This window comes from Toxotes jaculatrix, chromosome 9 (assembly GCF_017976425.1).
Source record: "Toxotes jaculatrix isolate fToxJac2 chromosome 9, fToxJac2.pri, whole genome shotgun sequence".
Classification (NCBI taxonomy): domain Eukaryota; kingdom Metazoa; phylum Chordata; class Actinopteri; family Toxotidae; genus Toxotes; species Toxotes jaculatrix.
The window spans coordinates 23,137,738-23,163,202 of NC_054402.1; the positions used below are offsets into that span (position 1 = coordinate 23,137,738).

General features: G+C 41.0%; 3 protein-coding genes across 4 annotated transcripts in view; 2 read left to right on the forward strand and 1 right to left on the reverse strand.

Moving 5' to 3' along the window:
• Positions 1-4,145: 4,145 nt before the first annotated feature.
• Positions 4,146-8,396, reverse strand: LOC121186779. The gene is made up of 5 exons (XM_041045575.1): positions 7,986-8,396; positions 6,885-6,939; positions 6,714-6,788; positions 6,363-6,602; positions 4,146-5,540 (listed from the first exon to the last, which is right to left on the reverse strand). Exons 1-5 carry the CDS (start codon positions 8,394-8,396, stop codon positions 4,999-5,001), a joined length of 1,323 nt encoding a protein of 440 aa, XP_040901509.1. The 3' UTR covers positions 4,146-4,998.
• A 3,623-nt stretch (positions 8,397-12,019) lies between these two features.
• On the forward strand, positions 12,020-16,614 carry LOC121187460 (thrombopoietin-like). Of its 2 annotated transcripts, none has more exons than XM_041046714.1 (4): positions 12,020-12,269; positions 12,526-12,606; positions 14,327-14,491; positions 14,723-16,614. In XM_041046714.1, exons 1-4 carry the CDS (start codon positions 12,096-12,098, stop codon positions 14,918-14,920), a joined length of 618 nt encoding a protein of 205 aa, XP_040902648.1. In that variant the 5' UTR covers positions 12,020-12,095; the 3' UTR covers positions 14,921-16,614. The 2 variants fall into 2 exon arrangements, with proteins under 2 accessions (XP_040902648.1, XP_040902649.1); XM_041046715.1 differs by having other exon boundaries at positions 14,333-14,491.
• Positions 16,615-17,590: 976 nt separating this feature from the next.
• zgc:153039 (uncharacterized protein LOC767698 homolog) overlaps positions 17,591-25,465 on the forward strand; it is a 59,376-nt gene continuing 51,501 nt past the window's right edge. Inside the window, exons 1-6 of the mRNA XM_041045923.1 lie at positions 17,591-18,201; positions 21,822-21,956; positions 22,806-22,946; positions 23,123-23,449; positions 25,122-25,229; positions 25,301-25,412. Of these exons, the coding sequence (XP_040901857.1) occupies positions 17,982-18,201; positions 21,822-21,956; positions 22,806-22,946; positions 23,123-23,449; positions 25,122-25,229; positions 25,301-25,412 (1,043 nt within the window). The 5' untranslated portion in view covers positions 17,591-17,981. The remainder of the gene's footprint in view (positions 18,202-21,821; positions 21,957-22,805; positions 22,947-23,122; positions 23,450-25,121; positions 25,230-25,300; positions 25,413-25,465) is intronic.

Sequence of the window (25,465 nt, forward strand, 5' to 3'; positions counted from 1 at the left end):
AGTCGATGATGGCCTGTTTGCACTTCATCATAGGGTGATAAGCGACGCTTTTCTTCTGCGCTGCACACGGTGATTCATTAGGCAGACTGGATGGTAAATTGTCTATTGGAGCTAACAAAAGCCAGTACACTTATAGCCCCACTGGGATAATGACGCAAGGTTTTTGTGTATTGGAGGCGTCCAGCAAATATTCAGAAACCGACTCTCTGGGCGGGCTCCAAACTCTATTTCATTATAAGACAGTTTATGAAAAATAAAATATGATACAAGATCCTTCCTGTATTTGACGCCATCATTTAATAGGCGTCCAAAAGCTCACTCAGTGCTCCCTTCAGCTATAAGGTATCACTTCTCAGAGCATTAGGCCGTGCTGTATTTTGTAAAGCTGAAAATCTGGGAATGCCAGGGGAGACAGAAGTATTATAAATATGTTATTGTTAAATGCGTAAGCCCATGCCGAATACAAAGGTGTTTCTTACAGATCTGAGGAAAGTCTTTTAAGTTGTTGCGTGCAGGATTTCATTTCCCCAAAAGAAAAATACAGCAATACAGCCCAGAGTTCACGCAGACCTTATTAGATTAAATTACGGTTTAAAGAATGAACATATTATTTATATATCATTGGACATGCTTTTATTGATACAGTATTGAATGTAGCCTAACCAAGTGAAGATAGTGTAATAGGCTGATTTGTGTAAATCGTTTTTTGAAGTCCATGACTAGTTTACATTCTGGCTTCAGATCCATGGACTTACAAGTCATCTCAGTGTTCCATGAAACATTAAGGGCCAATAAAATCGATTAACCGCGTACGCTACTTTACGACTCTGAGAAAACGCACGATTCCGATCAGGACTTAATTAGAAGCAGACACAGAGTTCCTTTCTCACAATATCGCTCAACAGTCCAGGAATCTCTCCGAGGAGAGCGCAATAACCCGATATGAAACGCTGCTGGCGTGAGACACACATGCAGCAACACATTTCTGCAGACCCAAATGTGACATCATTAAAAGGACATTATCAGTTTCCTCTCACGCACATCACGGGAATGCGCGCGCGCGCATGCATTCAGCAGGTATCGGCTGTAAATCACCCTTAGTGGTATAATGGTGCATCTGGATGGATGGATGGATGGATACACACATGCATACTTCACTCTCCATCTCCGCGCTGTGTATTTGCTCTTATCTGTCAGACGCCCCGGTTTGCAGGTCATAAACGCGGCCTGCCCAACACCACCCCCTCCCAAAATCTGTCTGTCTGACTATACAGCACACACTCACACACAGGGGACCGCATCCTGTTTGCTGGTCGGACTGGGAGGTGTGAATATTCAGCCAGCAAGCTATGATAGCCTGGCAGATGTGCTTCTCTCCCTTTCAGTAACACACACACACAAAAGCCACCTGTTCCTCATCACATGGAAGCTTGCTGCACTAACAAGCATGGCATGTTTTACCCTTTTTTTTTTTACAATGAAGCTAAAATAGCCATGTGATTAGTTAAAAATTAAAAAAAGGAAAAAATGCTGTTTGTTTAGAATAAGCATGTTGTTTTTTTTCTGCAGCAACAGGAACGTGAATCAGGGTAAATAAATCCTGGTACCACAAGGACTCACAGACTCTGTTTGTGACCTCCCCTTTATTCTGTATTTATTCAGTAGAAATGTAACTTAAAGACCCAATTATTTCTGACTCACGTTTAGATTTTCCATGATACAAACTCTAGCTGTAATTATGCATTTCCCGTTGCACTCACTCCAAACTGAAGTGCGCATTTTAGGTGGGTTATTCTATCATATGCAGACATCTAAAGGAGTCATTAGAGATGTTGGAAAATTATCTCTAACGCCAAAAATAATCAGTTCAAAAGAACTAAACTAAACTGCATCCCGTTTTTTTTCTCTCTCCCATAGGAGCTGTACTCTTTATCTAACAGCATCATTGCATATCAGTTAAACGCAGGATGTTACCTCAGAGCAAACCGTAAAAGGCTGCCCGAGCCGCCCCTAAACAGCAAATGACAGAGCAACAAAACGAGAAACGCGTGATGGAGTTTCCAGCCACTGTTATGCTGATGCTGATGATGATGGTAATAAGACGCGACCCGCTCAGTTGTAAAGCTAATTTTGTGCCTCTGGCGGCAACGGAAAAGGTCGAATGGGCCTCTCCTCACTCAGAATGCAAATGGGAGAAGTCTTGCAGAGTTGATGTTTATTCATACAAACGGGATCAATTTGCAGACGCAGTCGAAACCTTAGAGAGAAAAGCGGACCCCTTTTCTTCTCACCATCACTATTTCCGAATGGGGAGCCATGATGGAAAGTGCGTGACAATAATTACTGCAGCACGTAGTGAGCAGAAGCTACCTCCAAATGTACTGTGTGTGGTTGGAGCTGTTTGGTTTATTTTGACACCTCAAGGAGAGGTCCTGTGTGGTTACAGGGTGAGGTCTCCATCACTCAGGCATCATTTGCCACCAGTGATGATTAAACGTGACTGACTGACAAAAAAAAAAAAAACTGCTCACTATTAAGCAGATTGGCTCCTGTCATTGTTATTGTATTCTGTGTTATTAACGCATTGTTATTACTGATACATGAATCAGCATTTTATTCTTGTTGTGGGCCAAGGCCATCGTATTTTATAAACCCCTCATTAAACTAAACTTTATAAACTTCTTTATATTGCCCACATATTTTTTGGTGTAAAATATGGATCAAAGTAACACCAAAAGCGCAACATTTCCCTTTGAAATGTAAAAGGAAAGTTTATTTGTGCAGCACATTTCAATAACAAGACAATTCAAAGTGCTTTCCATAAAACATAAAAAGGCATTAAGACATGAAAAGAGGCACAAGACAATATATAAAGACACATGTAAACCGGATCTAAAAGATGAAATAAAAATAGCATACAGAATAAAACACATTAAACATGAAAAAACAGCGCAGTGCAAGATGAATAAATATCTCAAGGAAAAATATAATGGAAATACTCGAGTATAAGTACCTAAAAGCATTCAAGTACAGTGCGTGGGGTAAAAGTACTTAGTTACATTCAGCCACTGCACCTTACCATAAAGTTCATGCTCAGAGAGCCAGCATACACGCAGACGCTGCCAAATAGGCCTACGCACACATGGCACGACGCGTTTCAAGTCTTATCCATCCTTCCTGTCAGACTCCCCTTCTCTCCCCTCCGCGCCCTTTGAAATCCGCATCATACCGCTCTCGTTTCTGTTTACAAGAGTCAAATTGCTTCCACACACTTTGCACGTAAAAGCCGATAGATCTGCAGAGGGAGCTGCGCCAAAAGCGGTCACGGCACACGCATTTTTTTACTCGCGCGGTAAATACCCCGACCGTTAAACATCAACACACAGTCATCCTGATGAGTGGTCTGAGAGGCGACTGTCTAACAAGCCTCTCTTTGACTCATCGGTTATTACCGAGTCTGCTTAGCTGATTTCGTGCATGCTTGAAATGTGAAATTGGCCCGAAGTCCACTGCTGCTCGTCCTCATCGGTGCGTCTGATTGACGCCTGTTTTAATCGCAATGATCCTTTTTTTCCTTCTTACAGTGAGATTTACAGATTGGATGGTCTGGCTAAATACTTTGAGACTGCACCTTCAAAAAAAGACAAACACTGACAAACAGACAGTAAATGAGAAGGTGTGACAGGAGGGATTTCTTCAAAGGCTCTACATGACTTAATTACAAGTCAAGCGGCCACAGGCAGAATGAATATGAATGTAGGTGATGCCAAGTATAAAAAGTCCTTGGCACCAATGGTTCTACAAATGGGGCTCTGAGCCCTGAGGATTGAGGAGAAAATGAGGAAAAGTTCATACTTCCGCTATTGGCTTTGCCAAAATCACTCAAATTGAGTCAGAGCCCAACAAACAAAACCAGGGGTGTGTGGAGCTGAAAAGCAACAAATAAGAGAAACAAGAGAAGGTTTCCAAGAACAAGCTTTGCAAACCAAGACTTTAAAAGACCATTTTAATTCAACCTCCAACCAATAAATCGGCATGTGTTTGACTGGGAAAATGTGTCACTTTCATTGTTTTAATGTGCCAAGACAACTAATGCCTCTTTCCCACTGTGCTGCAATGTCACCACTTCTAATGTAAAGTATTGGCTTCTGCAGCTCAGTACTACCGTAAAACAAATTCTCAGATAGTGTGGCCTGAGCCAGTTGATCTATTCAGGACTTCTTGTGATGAAAGCTGCTGGGAATCCCTCTCTCAGCTCATTTCTTTTCTTTCTTTTTTTTTTTTTTTTTACCAGTTCATCACCTGCTGTCTTTAATTCATGTGTGCTGTTTTCTCTTTCTTCCTCTCTGTTCTCCCATTCTCTGTTGTTCTTTTGAAGTCTCTGGGGGTCCTGTGGTTTTCAAAGGGTCAGAAAAGGGCAGCCCTACTGTCCTATCGAAGGCAGGCCGCGGGATAAACATATGTTACCACCTGTCCTCTCTGCTCTGTGTCAACACCGCTGGTGTCACTGTACTCGCACCTCGTCATCACACCCCCTGCCGCTTGTACATTGTTCCCTCTTTCTTACACACACACCGAAATGTATGAGTGACTGAGCAAATGCACACACTCAAGGCAGCGCTTGTTCCCACATACACACATGCAGGAACATGCACGCCACTACTGTAGGACCCCTACTGTCTGACAACCGTCACACAGAGACAAATCAAGAAGCCCCGCTGCTAAAAGCCCACCGTTTCCTCACACTTCACCTTATAGAGGACTCTTTCTGGCCTGAGCCCAAACCAGCAGGGGTTGTTTGGTTGAGAGAAAGGCCTGTGTCCTGGGGAGAGAGTCAATTGCAGGTCCGGGGTCACGCAGAGAGTGGAAAGAGGCAGCCAAAAGTCCTTCAAGATGAAAAATTTGCCTTTCAAATGACAACTAGAGATCAAACCACTCAGAGGAGCTGTGGGTGTGTTTTTGATGCTCCCACTGAAGAGGAAGTTTCAGAGGCTCTTTTTATTCAGCTCCAGTTTCCTGTCCTGCGTGCCCAGAGGGAAACATCCCAGGAATCCCCAGATCTGGAAGGGAAGCCAAGGTGGAGCAGGACGATCCAAAACTGGACACCAGGCCCGAGTCTGAGTCCGACACAGCCAGCTCCTCAAACTTCTGTATCACTTTTCTCACATTCTGGAAGGGAATCTCCCTGCGCCACCGGCCTCCACCGGCCCCACAAGGCCCCTTGTAGGTTGAGTCTTTACTAAGGAAGACATGGGGAGGAGGAGGGAGGCTGCAGCGCAACCTCAGCCGGCCCTGGCCTAAGCCCAAAGCTGGGAGCACACCGGCGGTGCTGAAGTGGGTAGGTAGCGTGGCTAGATGCTCCTGGGTCAGGGGGTTGTGGAAGCTCAGGGTTCCCCCTCCCATGTTGAGGAAGACGCGGAGGGTTTTGATCTGGGGCGGGACAGTGCAGAGCGGCTCCCTGGTCCCATCATACACTGCACAGAAAGACCTGCCCTGCCTTTCAAGCCACCAGCCATCACAACCATCCAATGAGATCACACCTGAGAGAGACGGGAAAGTGAAGTTTCAGATGCACTGTGCACATTTATATATTTATTTAATAATGTGTCTCTAAAGACATGAGGTATGATTCAACTACCAATCACCACTTACATTTTTTAATGTCAATCTGTTGATGCCCAGTATTTTTAATATGAACTGGGTGGAGATTTCCATCCATTTTAAACTACTCCAGACAATGTACTGGACATGTTATCATCTGCTGCTTATCTGGGTCCAGGCCCAGCTGCCCAATACACAATGCAGCCATAGTCCTACGGCACCTCCCACAGGTGGTGAGCCCATGGGAGGTGGTGCTGTCCGGAGTGGGGTTCAAACCTACGACCCCGAGAGATTGAATCTCGTGCTCTACCAACTGAGCTAACTGGGTGGCACAATGTACTGTGTAGTGTTAGGTATTATTATAAGGACTACATTAATGAAAGATATCTCATCAGTGGTTGAAGTTTCTTTTTCAAAGATGTAAAGCTGAAATACTTCATAACTGATACAGATGAGAACATGTTTCTACTCATGCCACACTATTGGATGTGTTAAGTTAAACTCAAGCTGCAGATATTTGAGCAAACTGGTTCAGCAATTTGACAAAGCACTAAAAAGGGAATGTGTCAGTCTAACCACTGGGTGGCACTATGAACCATGAAGTCGTCTGATGACGTGTGCGTGTGTGTTTACATGTGTGTGTTTTCATGTGAGTGTGGGCTTAAACAAGCACAGTCTTGCTGACTAATGGTTAGGGGTTTCTGGAAGCAATAAGCACACTGGCATCAAACCAACCAACACACATTGAAACTAGTTCTTACCAATCCAGTACATGGAGCTGTTACAGACATCCACTTCCCAGTAATACTGTCCCCGTGCAATGACGACATCAGCGCAGACCCATGGGAGGGCCAACAGGACTCTGGGGTCAGAGGTCGCTGACCTCCTGACCTCGTTGTCTGGAGGTGGGGTCAGAGGGCCTTGGTAGGTGACAGTGAGGGAGGTGTTGGAAAGATGGAGGGATGGAGGGACACTGGAGGGATCCAGAGCAAAACACAATCCTGAAATGTAAGAAAAGAATAACAACCAAAAATATCACTCATCTTCTACACACATGAAACTATTACATTTCTTTTGTTTGGGAATTAGAAGCATCAAACGTGAGTCCTCACCGTAGACAGACTGCTCCATCTCCTCGTCTCGCAGGTCGACAACGCCATCCACTGGTGAACTGGCAGCATTGGAACCTGGACCAAATGGAGAGAGTTTACTGTAGGTTACCCTGTTGACAGGGTTTATTCCTAGAAACTAGTCTGGAGCTACTGACACATCACCATACTCACCACGCAAACAGCTCTGTGCTCTTTGTTCAGCTGCATCTGTGTGGTATGTGTCTCCCTGTAAATGCAGAGACAGTGATAAAATGGAATGAAATGAAATATGGAAGCAATTAGTTTTAAACCTAAACCCAAGGCACAGAAGTCACATAGCTTATCCATAATCAATCAATCAATCAATCAATCAATCAATTAAGAACTTTATTTGTCCCCTGGGGGGCAATTCAAACAATGTTCTTACTGAGAGTTAGATGAGAAGACTGATAGCACTCTCTTGAATGAAGTTACAGCATGAAGTTACAGGAAGCGACGTTTCACCTTAGCATTACGTAAAGACTGGGAACAAGCGAACAAGTGGGAAAAAGTGAGCCTGGCATTTTACTAAGGTAACTAGATCCACCTACCATGCCCCACCTTGAAAAGTTCAATGATAAACACAATATATGTAGTTTGTGTCATGTAAAACAGCAGCTGTTTCCACATGCTACTGATACTTTGGGCTAAGCAGTTTCATATTTATGGTCCATATATGAAAGAAGTATTGATTTTCTTATCCAACTCTCAAAAAAGCAAACAAGCCTTTTTCTTAAATATTGTTTTAAGGTAAAATTTAAGGTAAATAAATGTTTAACCACCCACTTCTAGTAATTGTTTGGTAAATTTTAATTTCACTACCTTTAGGTCAATAAAAGTAAGAGAAGGAATAAATGAATAAGATATTTGTTATTTACATTACAAAAAAAGACTATGTCTATGAATAAGATATAATGACTCAATATAAATAAAAACATTTAGAGGCTTTCTGCATGGTGTGTGAGCTGTTTGGGGACTTCAGCTCATGATCTCAATATTGCTAAAATCTGAGTTCTGTTATACATAATGTACATATGTAATGTACATTCATCCTTTGCACACATGTAGCATGACAAATCTATTGATTGAATTCATAATTTCTTATTTTCTCTCATTTCTTTTAATGTTGAATTCAAATAATCTTTATTGCACACTAGGCATTTTAGCACAGCTTTAAGAATGTACCACCCTGCATTTTACTAAAAATATAGTATAAGTCTTTGAGTTTCTGTGTCCTCAGCTTGGATTTCTCACCTCCACATGTTGAGGGTGATCCTCAGATCCTCCCTTCTTGATGCATTTCTCCCTGCTGACACATGTAGGACTCAGTGTGGGATGTTTTGGCAGACAGGAAGTGGCAGATGACCAGGTCCAGCACGGCAACTCCACAGGATGTCGACAGCAGGGGCACAGCACAGAGCACACTGATAGGCCAACACCACGGAGGAAAGACTGACCTGAGCTTGTTCTCTCTCCAGCTGCTATGCAGTGACCACACATGGTGTGAGAGCACGGCAGGATCAGAGCAACATCATATTCTTGGTTACAAGCTGGACAGCAGGAGACTGGCTGAAAACAGTCAATGTCTTTTTCCTCATCTTCCTCCCCTTTAGTCTTTCCCACATCCAACTCCCTCTTCCTTATTTGGGGACACAATGTCTTCATTGCCATTAATTACAATTAAATAACTTTATTACAATCCCCAATTTTGCTTTTAAATGAAAATTCCACATTTCTGTTTGTTCCAGACATGGGGATAATACCTGACTGTATGTATCCTGCTATAATCTTCAGTAAGTGAGGCCTCAGTCAATGTAGAAGCAAAATCAACAATCCATTATCGCAGAAAAGTGACACAGTGGCACCATCATGTTGTTAAAGATATCTCTTTGCAGGAAAATCATAAGGATGTTCCAGTGGATAGAGATATCCCACATAGGCAAAAATGAAAAAGCTCAGTCTCCTCTAAAACACCCAAAACACATTGGTTGACTGCAGGATGTAAAGAACGTTGCTGAACAGAAATCCTCCTGTTGTGCCATCCTCTCTGTCTCCCAGCTGGCTATTGTGTGTGAAACAGGAGGAATGGCCTGAGTCCAGATAAAAGAGAGAGAGTGGGTGGGTGAGAGAGAGGAGCCCAGCCTTTTACAAGGTACTCATTGCTTGGGGTTACCATGGTGATGGCTCTTCCTGCAGGGACGCACAACTGCAAGATAATGTGTTGCAAAGAACCTTTGTGTATGCACACGTACACATTTAAATGTTAACAAAGAGCTCATTAATGTCATGAGCACGGGCCACATCACCACCACCACCAGACAAAACCTCTGTGGCACTGTTGTAAAGAAAAAATAACCTACACACACACAAACAAACACACATTTTCTCCTCCTGGTCTGGATGCTCTGCTCTCGTGTTCAGCTGCAATTCCCTTTTGTAGGATTACCAACAAGTGGCTACATAATGGGAGTGTGTCGTTTGTAGGAAATGTGACATGCATGGGCACGCATGACTACACATTCTCGCACAGTGTGACTCATATCATCACTTATCTTTCTCTCTGGAATTCCGAGGAACAACCAATGTGCTTTTACATTGTGCAACATAATAACAGTGAAGTGTTTTTTAGTTTAGTTTTTTTTAGTTTAAAACAGAGAATGTAGACTGCACTATAAAAGAAGGTAAGAACAGTAAACTATACTTTAGCAACACCATTCTTTTCAGGCTCGTCTTTGTGGAATTTTTAAAGATTACAACACCTTTGAAATTGTCCCTCTGTGATCATGGTGTGTTGGGGTGTGGGTATATATTTGCTACTATAAATACTACAACAGATACTATCATTGGTATGTGCCAAAGACATATTTGGCTAAATTAGCTGTAAAGTACAAGCTGTTTTATTCCGTGAAGTCCAGGTGATGCTAGACTTTTTGCTAACATTTCCATCAGCTCAATAAAACTGTGTGAAATACATTTCTATTCAATACATCCTCAGGTTGGTGGAGACCAAAACAGAGTGAAAATGAGCGTGATTATTGGACTTACATTCATCAAGTGGACAGAAGCACAACTCCAAACAGATGCTAATGTTGCTAATTGTGTTAAATTAAGCAAATGCTTGCAAACACATTCAGCTTAACAACTTTATAAGACATTAATATGTCAATACATGTTAAGTAAAATGCACTTTGTTAATGTTTTCATTCTTGTCCACTCTTGTCCACTAACAGAACTACAGGATCTCCTCACGGTGGGGCAGGGGTCTTCAATGTTTTTCAGGCCAAGGACCCTGAAACTGATGGAGAGATGGAGCAGGGACCCCCTACTATATACTTTATACAATTGTGTTTTATATTAAACCGAGCCTAGTGCCATGTATAAACATACGTTGTAATAGTGCATTCAATACTAAGCTATTCAAATAATACACAAGCTTATATCTTAATGTTTTTATTTCAAACATGTGGAAGGCACATTGAGTAGGGTGGCCCTGTCACTGCCATTTATAAACATAGGTATCTTCTTTTCAAATAATATTGCAGCTAGCGTCCTTGTGTCTGGGATCTTAGTTAGCTGCGGGACTGGATAGGCTCTCAGCCTATTGAATTTTGCCAAATGATTAGCTGGAGGCTTGGAGGGACCGGTCTAGGCTCTTGCAGTGAGTGAACCGGTGCCCAGCTTGAGAGAGCTCCTGTGTGTCGTTGAGTGTGTGCATTTCTGACTGAAAGATAATGTCCCCTGCCTCCATTTATCCATTCGCTAATATGTCGGATTCATCTTAATGTGTTTTTAAAGACTTTTACATTTGTGGGAAAAATATATAAAAAAAATATTTATATATATAATATATATATTATATATAATTGTCTAATCAATCAAAAATTTCACGACCCCCCTGCAGGACCTCTGCTGTAGGGGGTCAAACATTTAGGCCTATACAGTTCTCTTGGTGTACGCCACACATGGTGAAGGCTGACTTGTCTGAACATATCATTTCCACATCTGTGTGAACCACTGCCAATGGGTTTTGCACCAGTAAACTCTCAGATGTGCTTTCATCTTGTAGTGAAAGGTTCTGCACTGCAGCCCTGTTATAATATCCTTCTCTATGTGATTGTCGACAGACTGTTCTTCTGCTCTTTGTGACTGAAGCTCCTGCCATCAGTGGCCTATCAATGAACCCTCTCTCAAAGTCACTTCGCTCTTCTCCTCTTGTCATCTTGACGCAAAATCAGAAACAACTGGGCCTGCTTGACATTTTTATACATGCAACAGAGCATGACTGGATGTTAACAGATAGAGTGATAACAAACAGATATGAACTACAGTAAGTTATAAAAAACAATATGACAGTGGGCCCTCCATATCTGTATTATAATTGGGTTAGTGTGGATCAACATGGTGCCTCTCTTGTCTTATTTGCATTGAGGATCCAGAGTCAAACATTAACTCTGGGCTAAATCAAAAATACATCATAAATATAAAGCCTACTTGCTCTGAACGCTTCCAGTGCATGTCATTGTTTTGCACAACAATGACACACAGTTTATTAAACCGTTGTTATTATATAACCATTTAAACAGGAAGCAGCTGAATGATGCTTTCAACAGAACTGGGACCTGTGAGATTTCTACAACAGGTCGACATGATACAACACGTTGGTGATGGTAAACTGAATGGAAGATGGTGGCAGGTTGACAGACCACAGCTGAGGGACAGCATGCACCCAGGAGAGCGTTATGGTGTGTAGCAGTAAGTTGGTTTTCTGGACCCATGTGCTGAACTACAACTTTCATTTACAGAGAGTGAGGTTGAGGTGCTAAGATGTTATCCAGACTTACAGTGGTGTAAACATGACACTTTTATACCAAAAGATAGTAATGACACTAATACAAATGACAAATGACAAATACTAATACAAATCATTTGTATTCTTTGTACTAAACCATATAATTATACTAATGTTAGGACTGATGCTTTGACATAATGCTTCATTCCATCAGATGATTCCACACTAGGACTAGTAAATGGAACATCACGTCATTCCAAAAAAGTTCATTCACGGCAGTTTCCTCCTTATCTGAAACACTTTACTCACTTCCAAATTCCACAAATAACATTCCGTAAAATCAAAGCTGTGGGCTTAAGACATGAATAGATTGCTAAAATTGCTTGTAAAGCTTGTCAGGGCAAAACTAGTGGGTGGGATTTCGCAAGATAAGCAGAGAGCTATAAGGGAACCTAAGGTACATGCCATTAGTTCCATTTAACAGCAGTTGCACCATGAGAATAAAAGGGGAGGGGGATATAAATAAACAAATGCAAGAAGGTAAAATTCTGTCTGCTGGTGCAGTAAGGAGCTAGATGGCAGCTGGTCAGTCAACTCCGCTGTGGGCTCCACTGGGACTGCTGCTGCTGCTGATAGGAGTGATTTCCTCCCACATACCTGACGTGCAGGGCAGACCAATTGACTTTTGGTGTAATCGTCAAGCCAGAAAGAGTTTGGAGAACGGGATCGCGGGGCTGAAGGAAGACATGGTGAGGAAATTAGTCATGAGATGATATTTATTTAAAAAGTAGAATTAAAAACATGCATTGTGGACAACAATGCATTGATACAAAAACAACCTGGAATCAAATCGGAAGAGCTGTCTTAATATTTTTTCACTGTTTCGAAAAAACAGAAAAATAATGTTGAATCTGCAGTGACTGGGCTTCGGTTTTTTTGTTGGTTTAAAAATGAGTCATTTCTGTGCATGCATGTGTGTGACAAAAATTATATTTCTGTACACAGGCTAACTGTTCAGACACACTGCCATCTCCTGTACAACTACCAAATGTTGGGCTAAACCAGGCAGATTGGAAAAATAAAACTGTAAGTACTACCTGACATGAACCAAAAAATGTACACCGATCACATGAAGAGAGGGTATACTTGTTCAACAACTCATTTTATCATGTAATACTTTGCTACATTTGTTGGCACCAACAAATGTAGTTTTATAACAGTTCTACTATTATAAAAGCTACGGATTTTGTATCAGTCTTCAGTCAGTGCATCAGTTAAGTGCAAAGCAACAAGCACCAGTCTACTTGCTACACATGTAAGAGACCAACATCTAAATTTAAAAATTATAAATATAAATTTCTAAACTTCTCAGCGTTCAGAGACTCAGTGTTCAAAGATTCTGAATGTTCAAATGTTGGCATAAGTATAAAGGTTTGACAAAGTATACTGCACAAAATTCACAAAGCAACTTGTGACAAAAACATGGCAAGAAATATTTTGACAATATCCACAAAGACATAGAGGATGGGAAGTTTTACAATATCTGACTACATCACTTGCCAACTCAATGTGCCAAGATTTGCCACTCTTCTTGTCTGACAGCTGTACTGTTGTAACTGCCATGTTCCTTAGATGTGACATGAAATGTCTTGCATAAAATCTCACACAAAGCACAAGCAAAACATAGAGTCCAAAGTTTTTATTGCCAGTAGTGCATTCAGGATCTTTTGAAGGGGATGGCCAAGATGGGACAAAGAGCTAGTGTGGGGCTGCCATGGCATAGAGAAACCTTGATGAATGGCAGGTGATCAAAAAATATAAATACAGACATTCACTGCACTGCATTGCAACAAGCACTGCACAGATGAATCATCATTGAACTCCAAAACTCATGTTTGCTTCCATTGTAATGTTTGCATTTGATGCCAGGATCATTGACCAGTGTCTGTCTTGATGAACTTGACCACCTACAAGTATAATGTTTATCACGTTCACCATCTTAATTCAGCGTCATCATCATCTGTACATAATTTCAGGGCAATTCAAGACAAACAAAAAAAAACAAGCCATTTGAGAACTTTTGAAAACTTTCTCACAGGCAAGGTAGTGAAAAACAGCACCCTGTGCACCCCACCTTACCTGTGAGAAACACAGGCAACTGTGAGAAACACAGGTAAGATAGTGAAAGTTCATATCATGGTTGAACAAGCCGAGCCCAGATCCGGTTGGTGCTAGTTTGCTAAATAGAATTCCGTAGAATGAAAGACTATTCCAGTTGACATTAGGACGTGCCTAACAAATCTCACTGACTGAGATTCCCTAGAAACTGACAACATCCAAGGTTACTAGAGCATAACCTAAACTGGCAGATAGGTACGTGGAAGAGGCTGCTGCCAACACTAGCAACAGGGCTCGACATGATTATTTTTGTTTGGGCTTTGTATAAAGTTACAATTCACAATTCAATTTGCTGCTTCTCTTATGCAATTCACATTATCAGCCACACTAGCAACATGGCTCAAGGAATGTTAGTATTTGTCCGTTAGTCACATGAACTGCTATGATATTTTGCACAGACATTCATGTTTACATGCTAATATGAGCATTTAACTCACATGCAACCTCACAGATCGCTAGCATGGGTGCAGGCTCTTAGACTTGTTAATGGAATAACTGACCGAGACCTGATCTGCCACATAAAATACTAATAATTTATATACATAGTGAAATACTTTGATGTACCTATGAAACCAGTTAATGTCATGTCACTGCAACGTTGTGACGGTTTGTCTTTGTGTTTGGTCAGCTACAGAACAAGCATGAAGAGGTGTTGGGGGCCTTACAGGTTTTTAGAGATGGAGTGCAAGGGGCAAAACTGAATGCCACACTGCAATGTCAGACCTCACTGTTGGAGAAGCTGGAGCATCACACTGAAAATTATTTGAGGATTGTCAACAGGCTTCAGATACAGGTAATACACATGAACACCTGGAAACACACATAAGTTGTTGAATGTTACAGTGTTGCGAACATTTATACATAAACATATTATACATAAACATACAAATAGGACATTAGGGCATATTCACGAGAATACATTCAATCATAAAAATTGTAAAAATAAATTATTCTAAAATAATAAAAAGTAACTGACAATTCATCATTTGCTCATTAAACTAATTCTACTTTTTGCCCTTTACAGAAGGACACCATCTCCTGGTGTCATCCTGTAGTACCATCTCATTCTGCAGCTCAGCACTGTTCCAATGAAACCAGCTTGAAAAAAGTGCTGGAACAGTACAGAAGTCTGCTCCTAGGAAAACTGTGGTTCCTTGTTATTGACCTCCATGACCATATCTGTCAAAAAGAACACGGGACAACCAATACTTCATGCTCCTGAGATTAATTTACCAAATGGAAATGAGCATATTTGCACTGCTATGCTGTGTTGCCTGAACTGATTCAAGACACAGCTGGAAAGTGAAACAGCTCAGTGTGGACTCAGAGGATTCGTGTTGATGAAGACTCAAGAAGAAAGGACTGGGACTGGACTTGCATTCAGAATGGTGATGATGTTTTTGGCAGAACTTTTCAGTCTGTCAATGTGTGCACTGAAAGAAACACTAAGAAGCTTTTATCGGGTGTGTTACTGGCTTCTTAAGCAGCTTCTCCTACTTATAATTTTATATTTCTTCTTCTCAAATGTAACTAGTTTTGAGTCTACAGTGATGCTAACAGCTCTGTGAGGTGTTGTTGATTTATGGGAATTTCATTACTTCTGCAGGTATTTGGTCATAAACCAAAGTACTGCACAAATAAAAAAATTGACCTCATGATGGTACAAGAGAAAAAGTAAAGGTATTAACAAAGGATTGAGGACCATAAATATCTATGCAATGTGGACTACAGTTGTGGACGGACCAACTGACTGAGTGGCAGACCTACGTTGCCATCCTTAGACCCATGCTGCTGCATGGCTAAAGCAGAGATACAAAAATGAACTTGAACCACTTAACTTGACATTTTTGGAACTCAAGTGAAGGAGATTGTATTGATAGTAATGTGAGCTTGTTTTAGATTCAAAGCACATGAAATAGGGTAAGTGAAGTCAGTAATCATCTTTACAAAAAATATTGAACACCATTTGTTAATATCTGGAAAAAAAATCACCGATATGGTTTGAAGATGTTTTGAGTGAAGGTAGTGTGCCTGAAAATTTTCCTGGCTTTATGCCTGACCCCACACGTTGTATTTGTTTCCATGTGAGTTGATCTAATTGTGCAATGACCAGCATTTTGTAACACTGCCAGTATCAGTGCTAAAAAGTGTGGCCATGTACTTTGTGGTTCACTTCATGCAATGCATAATCAAGACTGAGACTGTAGCACCCTCTATGGGTGCAGGATGGGAAGTGCTCTGTTTTGGATTTTGTTGATCTGCTCACATGGAAACAAGGAAAATAGACATCTCATCTCTTCTTCATCTTTGACTGTGAAAGGCTGGCAAATGGAAGTCTGTTCATTTTTAAGGTGTGCAGGAAGACTTTGATGACGATGCTCATATTTCTTGAATGAAAGGAGGAAAAGGAAGAATCCTGATATTTGGAAGCAAATAAGATCCTGAAAATATGAAACAGACCCAGTTACAGTGCACTTTGTGATTGAGTTAAAGCACTCAACAGTGTTTTCAAATGCCAACATTTCCTCCCATGTCATTGTTGATGATGTGAAAGTCAGCTGTAAGTTGTGCCGAAAACAAGGAAACAACTGTACACTTCATCTAAATCAGTGGATACATATTTAAATTTACCATGTTTCATTTGAGGTCTGAGGAAATATCAGTGTAGCTTTTATAGATTTTGTGTGTATGCATGTACTTTTGTAAAATTAATGTATCAATATGTATATAGAAAATATATGTATTAACAAGAATTATTATTTATTCATGAGGGGAGGACTTCAGACAGGGAGAAAGGTGGGCCATTATACTGTTGCACTACTCTGTATTATTTGGATTACTTTTGTCATAAGTATTAAACCAGTCACAGCATCAGCGTCACATCAATGCCTCAATAGTGAACAGGCATTGCACAATTTTTTGAGAATAAAGAAGTGAAAGAAGAGAAGTAACATGTTGGATTCATTGTGGTAAATCTTTTTCATTGTCTCTCCTCTTTGTAAATGTTTGTTTCTCTAGATGTTATCACAAACCAGTCAGTCAGTCAGTCAAAGATGGGCAATACTAAAACCAAGCAGATTTACACCTTATGCCTATTACAGACAGACAGACAGACAGACAGACAGACAGACAGACAGATAGATAGATAGATAGAGATGTAGATAACAACTAACCTATATTTAGTCTTTAGCACGTTTTATTACTGAATCAAAATTTTAAATTTTGTTTAAAAAATGTTCAAAAGACAACACGCATTAGAAGCATTGTCGTGGTTAACTGTTTCCACCTTGATGCATCTCCTACCAACAGGTGGCCGGAAAAATGCGGAGCTCTGATTGGCCCAGCCAACCTGATCATATGACCGAAAGCAACAAGCTGGAAAAATCAAGAGAAACATGGGGATCTGAAGCGCATGCAAATTTATCAAGTTGGATATGAACAGACAGAAAACCCGGAAACTTATTTATTTATCCCCCAAAACAAGAGAAGCATATGTATTTATGTATTTCCTATGTGTACAGGAATGTAGTTTCTTGAACACTGGCATTTGGTAAATTATGATATCTGACTTGACAGTGGCTGTTAATGCGCTCTGAGTAGTTTGGCAGATAATTGTATGGTACCACTGATTTCTTTTGAGCCCCTGGCTTTTTTGTAGAGATCGTGATTTACGTATTGTTGTCGTAGATACAAATGATTATTATGGCACACCAATTTAACATGAGTTTGCTGTATATTCATGTTAAAACGCGTGTCTAGTGGTATTTGTAGCAAGCGTCGCACTAGCAGTGGCTTTTATAGTGAAAGTTATAACCGGAAGCCCCGCGCGTGACTGCGGCAGCTCAACGTTTGTGAATCACATGATGCTCTGTTCAACAGTTGTATGAGGAAATTAGCCCGAACCGCGGCAGCCGGATGAGGACAGCTTGTGTGGACCTGTAATTCACATTTTAGTACAATGTAACGCGACCGCTCATTTTAATATGTAAGTTTACTACGTTGGTTTGACTTTAAGTCATTTTATCAACAACAAAAATCAGTTTCCTGCTGAGCTATGTAGCTGGACAACACTGACTTTTATCAGTCGGCATTTGGGACGCGTCGCTGATAAATCTCAACGAACTAACGAGAAAAAAAGAACAACCAAAAAAAACATTGGACACATTTATATTCATCGAAACGGTCTGTCAGGTTTCCAGAGCACGGCGGCGGTGACAGCTCGCAGTAACGTTACTCAGAGCACTTTATGAAGTTGTGAAGCTCGTCCAGAGGCAGGTTTCACTATGACAGAGCGGACTCCGCTTCTCCACTACCGCCTCTCCTCCAGCGTCAATGAATCCGAGCTGCGGTCACCTCCGGCCGGGCAGGCCCAGGAGCAGCACTCGGGCAGCCCCGGGCGGAGGTCTGCCCACCAGCGGCAGCCGAAGAAACTCTCCACCTTCTTCGGCGTGGTGATCCCTACTTTGCTGTCAATGTTCAGCGTGGTAGTCTTCCTCAGAATAGGTGAGTACTGTCCCCGTAAATCAGTGCATGTCGTTTTGTGATTGACACACAACAGAGTCAGGCCAAACCCCATAGAAAATTATAAGATTTTAGTGTTTTCTTTCTTTTCAGTTAAAGTTTATAACATAACTCTGGCCCTTCAGGAGCCTCTGGTGAATTCTATATGGAAGTTTTTCAGTATTAATAACTTTGTTCTTCTATCTGACTCAGCATGGAGGGCACTACTAAGTAGTGTAAACTAGATTTTACTGAGAGAAAATTGTGCTTGATAACATTTACTCTGATGTGATAAATCCATCAAAAGCCTAGGTCCTTTTATAATTTCCCATATTAATTCAGTACTGTCATAAAGGCGATTTAGATTGAGAAGCAGAGGTATTAGAGAGGGATTTTTAAGCTTTGAGGAAGTCATTTTTAGTTTCGCACACACACCTGCACTCAAAACCAGGTCCCTGTTTCTGTTTTGTTCATCTGTCACGATGCCTGTGATACCAGCGTTAGAATTGTCCTGGATAAATGGAACCTATCTGTGCATTGCTTGATTTCCCATATTTGATTTGATTTAATTTGAAATGAGTTTTATGCATTTAAACCTTCAACATTTCACACAGTTTTCTGTAAATAACCTGCAAGGTGGGTGAATTCCCACAGTTTTTCCCTCCTTTACATTTACAGGGTAAGATTGAAACATTAGACCAGACTTTTCTCTGGTTTTGAATGTTATACACAACCTACCGTATCTTGCAAAATGGTTCTAATTTCTAAACAAGTTTGATTACAGCGAAAAGGGATAAGCTTAAGACACCTAGGCTTTTAATATTTAAATTATGCAGAATAGGGTAGATGCATCAAAGTGTTATTCTGCTTATAAAAGTGTAACTTTGTGGTCTCTACTGGTCAAATCCTTCTCAGTGTTGTTGGAGCACTAGACCTACTTCATTGAGAGGAAGGACTCTTGTCTGGGGTAAAACAGCTGAACTAAGTAATTTTGGTCCACATCAACAAGGTAAAGGTTCTGTTTTCTTGTGAAAAATGCTAACGGGAATCTAGGGGTCAAAATATGTCATGTAATCCACGGTTTCACGTTTCCGCTGTCAGGGCAAAACTAAGACTGAGACTGAGAATCACTAAAAACCAGACTTCCAGAAGTCTGGTTTTTAGTGATTCTCAGAGATAAAAGACATCTTCTCATGTCTTTTACTTTGTGTGTTTTTTTCCTTTTTGTACCTCCAAGTTGTTTTCTAACTCTCCCTCATTACCCCCCCCCCCCCCCCCCCCCCCCCCCATGCCCCGCAGTCTCGTGAGATGTCAGCTGCTGTGCAGTGGACACACATAGTGCGTGCACACACACGCACACACACACAGACCCTTATGGATACACATTGTGGTTTTCTATGTAGAACTTTACTATTCTCACTTTGTCACAGTCTGCCCAGGAAATAACAGTGGATGTGAAACTGCAGTAAGTCTACCAACCTCTAAACCCTCAACACAAGTGAGCATGAAAAGACTTATGTGCTGTCAAATAGCATGTCTTTCAATCAGACTGTCATTAAACACCTCTTAGCACGGGCCTAACGTATCCTGGTAAATAAAATAATATTTTTATGGTATTTGAAATAAAAAGAATTAACATCTTAAATTTTGCTTTATATACCATCAGCGCTAAAACACAGAAAAGACTTTAAAAAAACATTATACATTCATAAACTGTGCTTCCTGCCTTTCTCCTAACCTGCTATTTTTTTTTTCCCCATGAGATTTTGGTTCAGATGCTTTGTGGTCATGTGACATCCAAAGCAGGACTGTGGCTAAAAGCAGATCATGAAAACATGTTGTTAGTCACAGTCATTGATTTTATATAAATACATGCAGTCGAAGGTCACAGTCGGAGAAAGTGGTGCTGCTGTGGAACATCTGTGTCTAACACAGTGTACACTGACACTGATATCTTCTCCTATACTTTGATTAGGTGCACATGACTTTGAACATGTGAGATTTCAATCACTTGTTGCTCACATCTGAACTACTGTTGTTCAAAAATGTGTGTTAGCACATATTAGGTAGACATGTCAGGTCTAATATTTTTCTTTTTTTTTGGGAGGACAGACTGTGCAATGAATTGTGTTTACAATAATTAGAAGTGAAAGAACCCTGTCACATCCTGTCAGTCAGGCTCAGAGGTCTTGATCTGGACCAGCATGTATAAAACATCTAAGAAATGATCTGAAAAGACCAGTGTGTAGGATTTAGGGGGATCCCTTGCCAGAAATGTAATATAATATTCATAATTATTCATTTTCATTATTGTATAATCACCTGAAACTAAGAATTGTTGTGTTTTTGTTAACTTAGAATGAGCCCTTCATATTTACATAGGGAGCAGATCCTCTTCTACAGAGCCCGCCATGTTGCACCGCCAAGTTCCTACAGTAGCACAGAATGGACAAAGCAAACACTGGCTGTACAGAGGGCCTTTCACGTTTTTATGTTACCTGAAGGCCACCGTAGGTTCCCCTACATGCTGAGGGAGGGGTGAGGGGAGGGCTATTCATTTGGTTGCAGTCTGCAACCTCACCTTTAAATGCGGTCCTAAATTTGACTGAGGCGTCAAAAAAATGACGACTGTTAAATGACGACTACTGTCTTATCTTCCCAAAGAAGAGCTAAAATCTTGGATTTAATTTGAGTAGATTTAAATCAATATAGGAAGAGCTGTGTGGTAGATACAGGCCTTTAAAAACTTGGTGCCCAATGTTTAAAGGTTCAAAAAGGGTTCAAAAGTAATTGGACAGATACACACGAAATCTGAATGGTGATCAGTCCAGTGGGTTTTGATGCATTTGGCTGAATATGAGCAACAAAATATGTGTTTGTCTGAGTACTTACCATCTGGACTGAATATGGTATTTCTCCAAAAGTCATGTTGACAATATCGGTCTGTGCTTTTTAGGATATTATTCGTAAAAATCTTCAGTGATTTAAAGGATAAAGGAGGATCATTTTAAGTGATACTTATCTGTGGGGGATCCTGAAAAATGCAAATCAGTCACATTTTATTGTTTTTGTCTTTTGCTCTTTTGAAAACAGAAAACTGTAGGTTCAGCTTCAAAGTGAAACCTTTCTGTCAAAAGTTTGGAACTACTGATTTTCTGGTACAGATAACTGGAACCTCAGACCTCAACATTATGGTAAAGACATGGAAGAGAAACTGGAATCACATTCAACATGTGATTCCAGTTTCTCTTTCGGAGAGGTTGGAATGTTGTGATGAGTCATTTTGTGCACTTGCTGTCAGTCACTTTTGTTTTGAGTTCTCAAAAGACTTTTCACAAATGTTTTCTTCATAAACTGCAATCACAGCACATGTACTCTGTATTTGTGTCTATGGTTCAAACTTAGTCGATGTGCTGATGATTGTAGAGTGTATTAATGGGGTTTGGATGCAAGATTGAAAGCTCACAATCCTCTGTGCTGTGTGTGGGCTCTTCATGGGAAAGTTCAAACTTCCTCCTCAGCCGCGCTGGTGTCACTATCAAAAGCAGAAGTCCTACGTTCAGTCAGCTGATCATCAGTGTTTTGTGTAACTGTGTCTGTGTGTGTGTGTTTTGTCTGACCAGGATTCGTGGTGGGCCAGTCTGGACTGTACCAATCTATTGCCATGTTCCTGGTGGCCTACTTCATCATCTGTATGACTGTGCTGTCAGTCTGTGCCATCTCCACCAATGGAGCCCTGGATGCTGGGGGAGCGTATCGTATCCTCTTCACGCATGTCACCGTCATATGACAGCTGCACGTGACAGTCAGCACAGTATCAGTAACATTGTCAATGGTCAAGATGTCAGCAGAGAGCACACGGTCCTCGTTGCTCGAAACAAAGATGAACAGTGTCTTTGTTTCATTCAGGCTTTGTCTGTGACACGGAGTGGAGTTCAGTTATTTATTAACTACACTATAAGACACTGCTAAGTATCTGGGATTGGGATTGATGCCAGTGTGCTTCCCTGCCAGGAGTTTGCTAATTGATCCCAATCAGTGCTGTTTATCAGATGATATATATCATCATGTATCTGATGTACAGTATGTCAGATGATTTTTTTTTAAGTTGAAACACATGCACTGACATGTACACTACATTTAGACACACGGACACGACAGCTTTGACCTCTTAGTGTTCGGTTGGCTGCTGTGACCTCTTGCAGATGATTATATGAAAGTAATAGTTTAACCGCTGATCATCAGCAGTATTCAGGCAGCTTGCTGTTTACATTTGCCTGTATGTCATAATATTTTGATTATGGTATGGGCACAGGAGTGAAGTTGGGTGAAAGTTGTATCTGCACAAACGATTATGATGCACTTTGTTTTGACTGTGTCCAAACCTTCCAACCATGATCATATCCTTTACCCTATTCTATCTGTACTCCTCAACCTAAACCTGTCTAATCTTAACCAGAAACTTCCATTGAAAATTCCTCAGTGTCACTGATGTCAAAGTCTTAAACCCTAATGGTTTTCTATTAGATTAGCAATACAAAAACGCACACACCTGTTCTCACAGTGTATCCAACAAAGCGAGTGTACTTTGCCTTAACTTCACTCAGACATGATCAGCCGAGCGCTGGGTCCAGAGTTTGGTGGCAGCATCGGGATCATGTTCTTCCTGGCTAATGTGTGTGGCAGCGCTCTGTTTGTGCTGGGTCTGGTTGAGGCCATCATGGGCACTTTCGGAGTGCCTGAAGGAGGTAGTTTCATTTTAACAGCTTGTAAGATGCTGTCAGATCAGCTGGTAATAGTCTATGTTATATCATGCTCTTGAAGATGTTCTGTCAATCATTTATAAGCATTAACAAATCATTTTCCTCGTCTTTTTCCGTCTTGACCTCTTGCTGGACCCCTCACACATCTCGTCCACTCCCAGACGGGACTGTTGCCGCTGCTTCCTACCAGGTCCTGCCGTCAGGTTACTGGTGGTCTCTGCTCTATGGCACAGTCATCGCCCTGCTCTGCGTGCTGGTGTGCCTGGTGGGAGCCCACATCTACGCCAAGGCCACCTTCATCATCTTCCTGGTGGTCATATTTGTTCTGGCAACCATCTTCATCAGCTTCTTTGCCGTGTGGCCTCGCACCATCGTGCTGCCCAGCTCCCCCACACCTAACCCAGCGACAAACGGAACAGGCCCCACGTTTCCCACCACGGCCAACTTCACTGGCTTCAAGTTGGACACGCTGCTCGGGAACTTATGGGGTAAGGTGGAAGAGGCTGGTCCATAAATCAGGCTGCGGTTACAAATACATTCTCTCAGTGCGTGCTCCCACCAAACCTGTTTTGAGCGTCTCCTCTGATCTCTTGTGCATTTACTTCCTTTGTTCATTTTCCAGATGACAATGATACAAATCAAACTTAGGTATGAATTAGAGATACCAATGAGGTGAGGAAAGAGTGTTGTGAACCGTCAAGACAATGTGCTGTGGTTTGGTTGTCGTACTGGATTGCATCAGTTGTTTAGCATAATGTTTTATTAATATTTTATAACTTGTCTGATCATTCATTGAAGAGCAGAAAAAAGGGGAACATTACTATTTTAAGTGACAGCATAATTTAGTCATTATAATGCAGTTTATTGCTCAAATGCCTCATTTGCTTGAGTTCTGATCTACTTCAAAAGCTGACTAACTCACAATAGTCAGCTGAAAACAAGATTTCAGTTATGAATGAGGAAGAGATGTTAATGTCAGACTCCTGACACGGAAAGACTTGATTTACTTCAGTGTTCTTATAAGACAAACATCAAGTGTGCCAGCTTGTGTACCTAAGTGAAATATAAAGGACACTGGAGAGTAATACAGTGATCAGTTTGACATCAACATTACATAATAATAACTTCTTTTGACTGAATTAAAGTACAGTAAAAGGCTTTGGCTGGATTTAGCCGCTAATTAAGCTGTTATATTGTACAAAGCATTTTAGCAATCCTAAACATTAGTGTTCTTTTTCAAAGCATAGTGCTGTAGAGAGTTTAACGAGGATGCAAAATATACTTGGTTAATTCTGCTGATTCATTATACTGCAACAGCCCTCAAAAGGTGATTATAATTCAGTTATTAATCACTGATTTGTTGCTTGATCCAGTGTTTGAGTTTGGAATATGTAGATGTAGCTTTCCCAAGACAAGACATAATGAAATCCAGAGACTTTTTTTGTCCCTGGTGGTTGAAGACGCAAGTTTTGACTGATCTGTAATTAGATCTTGTACATGTTCTCTGGTTCTTAATGCCCGTGGAAAATTAACCAAGCACTCCACTGTTTTTTTTTTTCTGCAGGGATTTATATCCAGACACATGATTACTAAGCTAACTGCTGTAACTTGGGCGTGCACTCATGCACACGTGAGAGCTATTACACACAACAAGCTCTGGATTATCCCAAGATCTAACTAAAACAAATGCAAATACACACACACACACACACACAGATGTATATAAAATCATAACTTTACACGTTGTAATTTGAGTGCACACATTGTGAATATTTTAAAATCAAGAGAAGAGACCAGAGAGTGGAGTGGCAGTGAAAGTCTACCTCACTGGTTACTTTTGTTTGTTTGTTTCATTCCTTCAAACTGCTGAATTGAGCTTTTGACAAATATAACTGTAACTGTAATATTAGCTGTTTAATTGGTCTTTGTTTACCTTCCTACCTTAATCAATAAAGCACTGTATCCTGTAGTCAGGTAAAGTGCTTGTGCACCTTTGGTAGAAAATAGAGCAGAAAATGCTGATAGAGTGTTCACATTAAAATGTTAGTCTTAGTACATAAATGTATTTCTGGTTGTACACATTCAGCGTCTCAGCCAACATTGATGATGTTGATAAATACATGACAATAGAGACTTATCTATTGTTTTCTCTTCCCTCAGCTGACTACACTGTGGATTACACAACAGGAACTATGATGACCTTTGCCACTGTTTTCGCTGTGATGTTTAATGGCTGCACTGGCATCATGGCTGGTTCTAACATGTCAGGTAGGTGAGGCAAGTTGTGTGTGATGTGATTATCTGTCTATGAACATAAAACAAACCTGTCTGTCCTTCAGGTGACCTCAAGAATCCCAGCTATTCCATCCCCCGTGGAACTATCACAGCTGTCATCTTCACCTTCATCATCTACATCTTGCTCTGCGTGCTGGTGGCGTGCTCCTGTGACCGGTCAGTAACACACACAGACACACACCTACATCCACAAACAAACACAAAAACGG

Bases quoted from the DNA above. Each gene is read 5' to 3' on its own strand.
- LOC121187460 (XM_041046714.1), top strand. From the start codon at position 12,096: ATGGCAGCTGGTCAGTCAACTCCGCTGTGGGCTCCACTGGGACTGCTG. The intron at 12,607-14,326 runs GTAAGTACTACC...GTGTTTGGTCAG, and splicing joins CAGATTGGAAAAATAAAACT to CTACAGAACAAGCATGAAGA. The intron at 14,492-14,722 runs GTAATACACATG...TGCCCTTTACAG, and splicing joins TCAACAGGCTTCAGATACAG to AAGGACACCATCTCCTGGTG.
- LOC121186779 (XM_041045575.1), bottom strand. From the start codon at position 8,396: ATGAAGACATTGTGTCCCCAAATAAGGAAGAGGGAGTTGGATGTGGGA. The intron at 6,940-7,985 runs GTGAGAAATCCA...CTGCATTTACAG, and splicing joins ATCACCCTCAACATGTGGAG to GGAGACACATACCACACAGA. The intron at 6,789-6,884 runs GTGAGTATGGTG...CATTTGGTCCAG, and splicing joins AGCACAGAGCTGTTTGCGTG to GTTCCAATGCTGCCAGTTCA.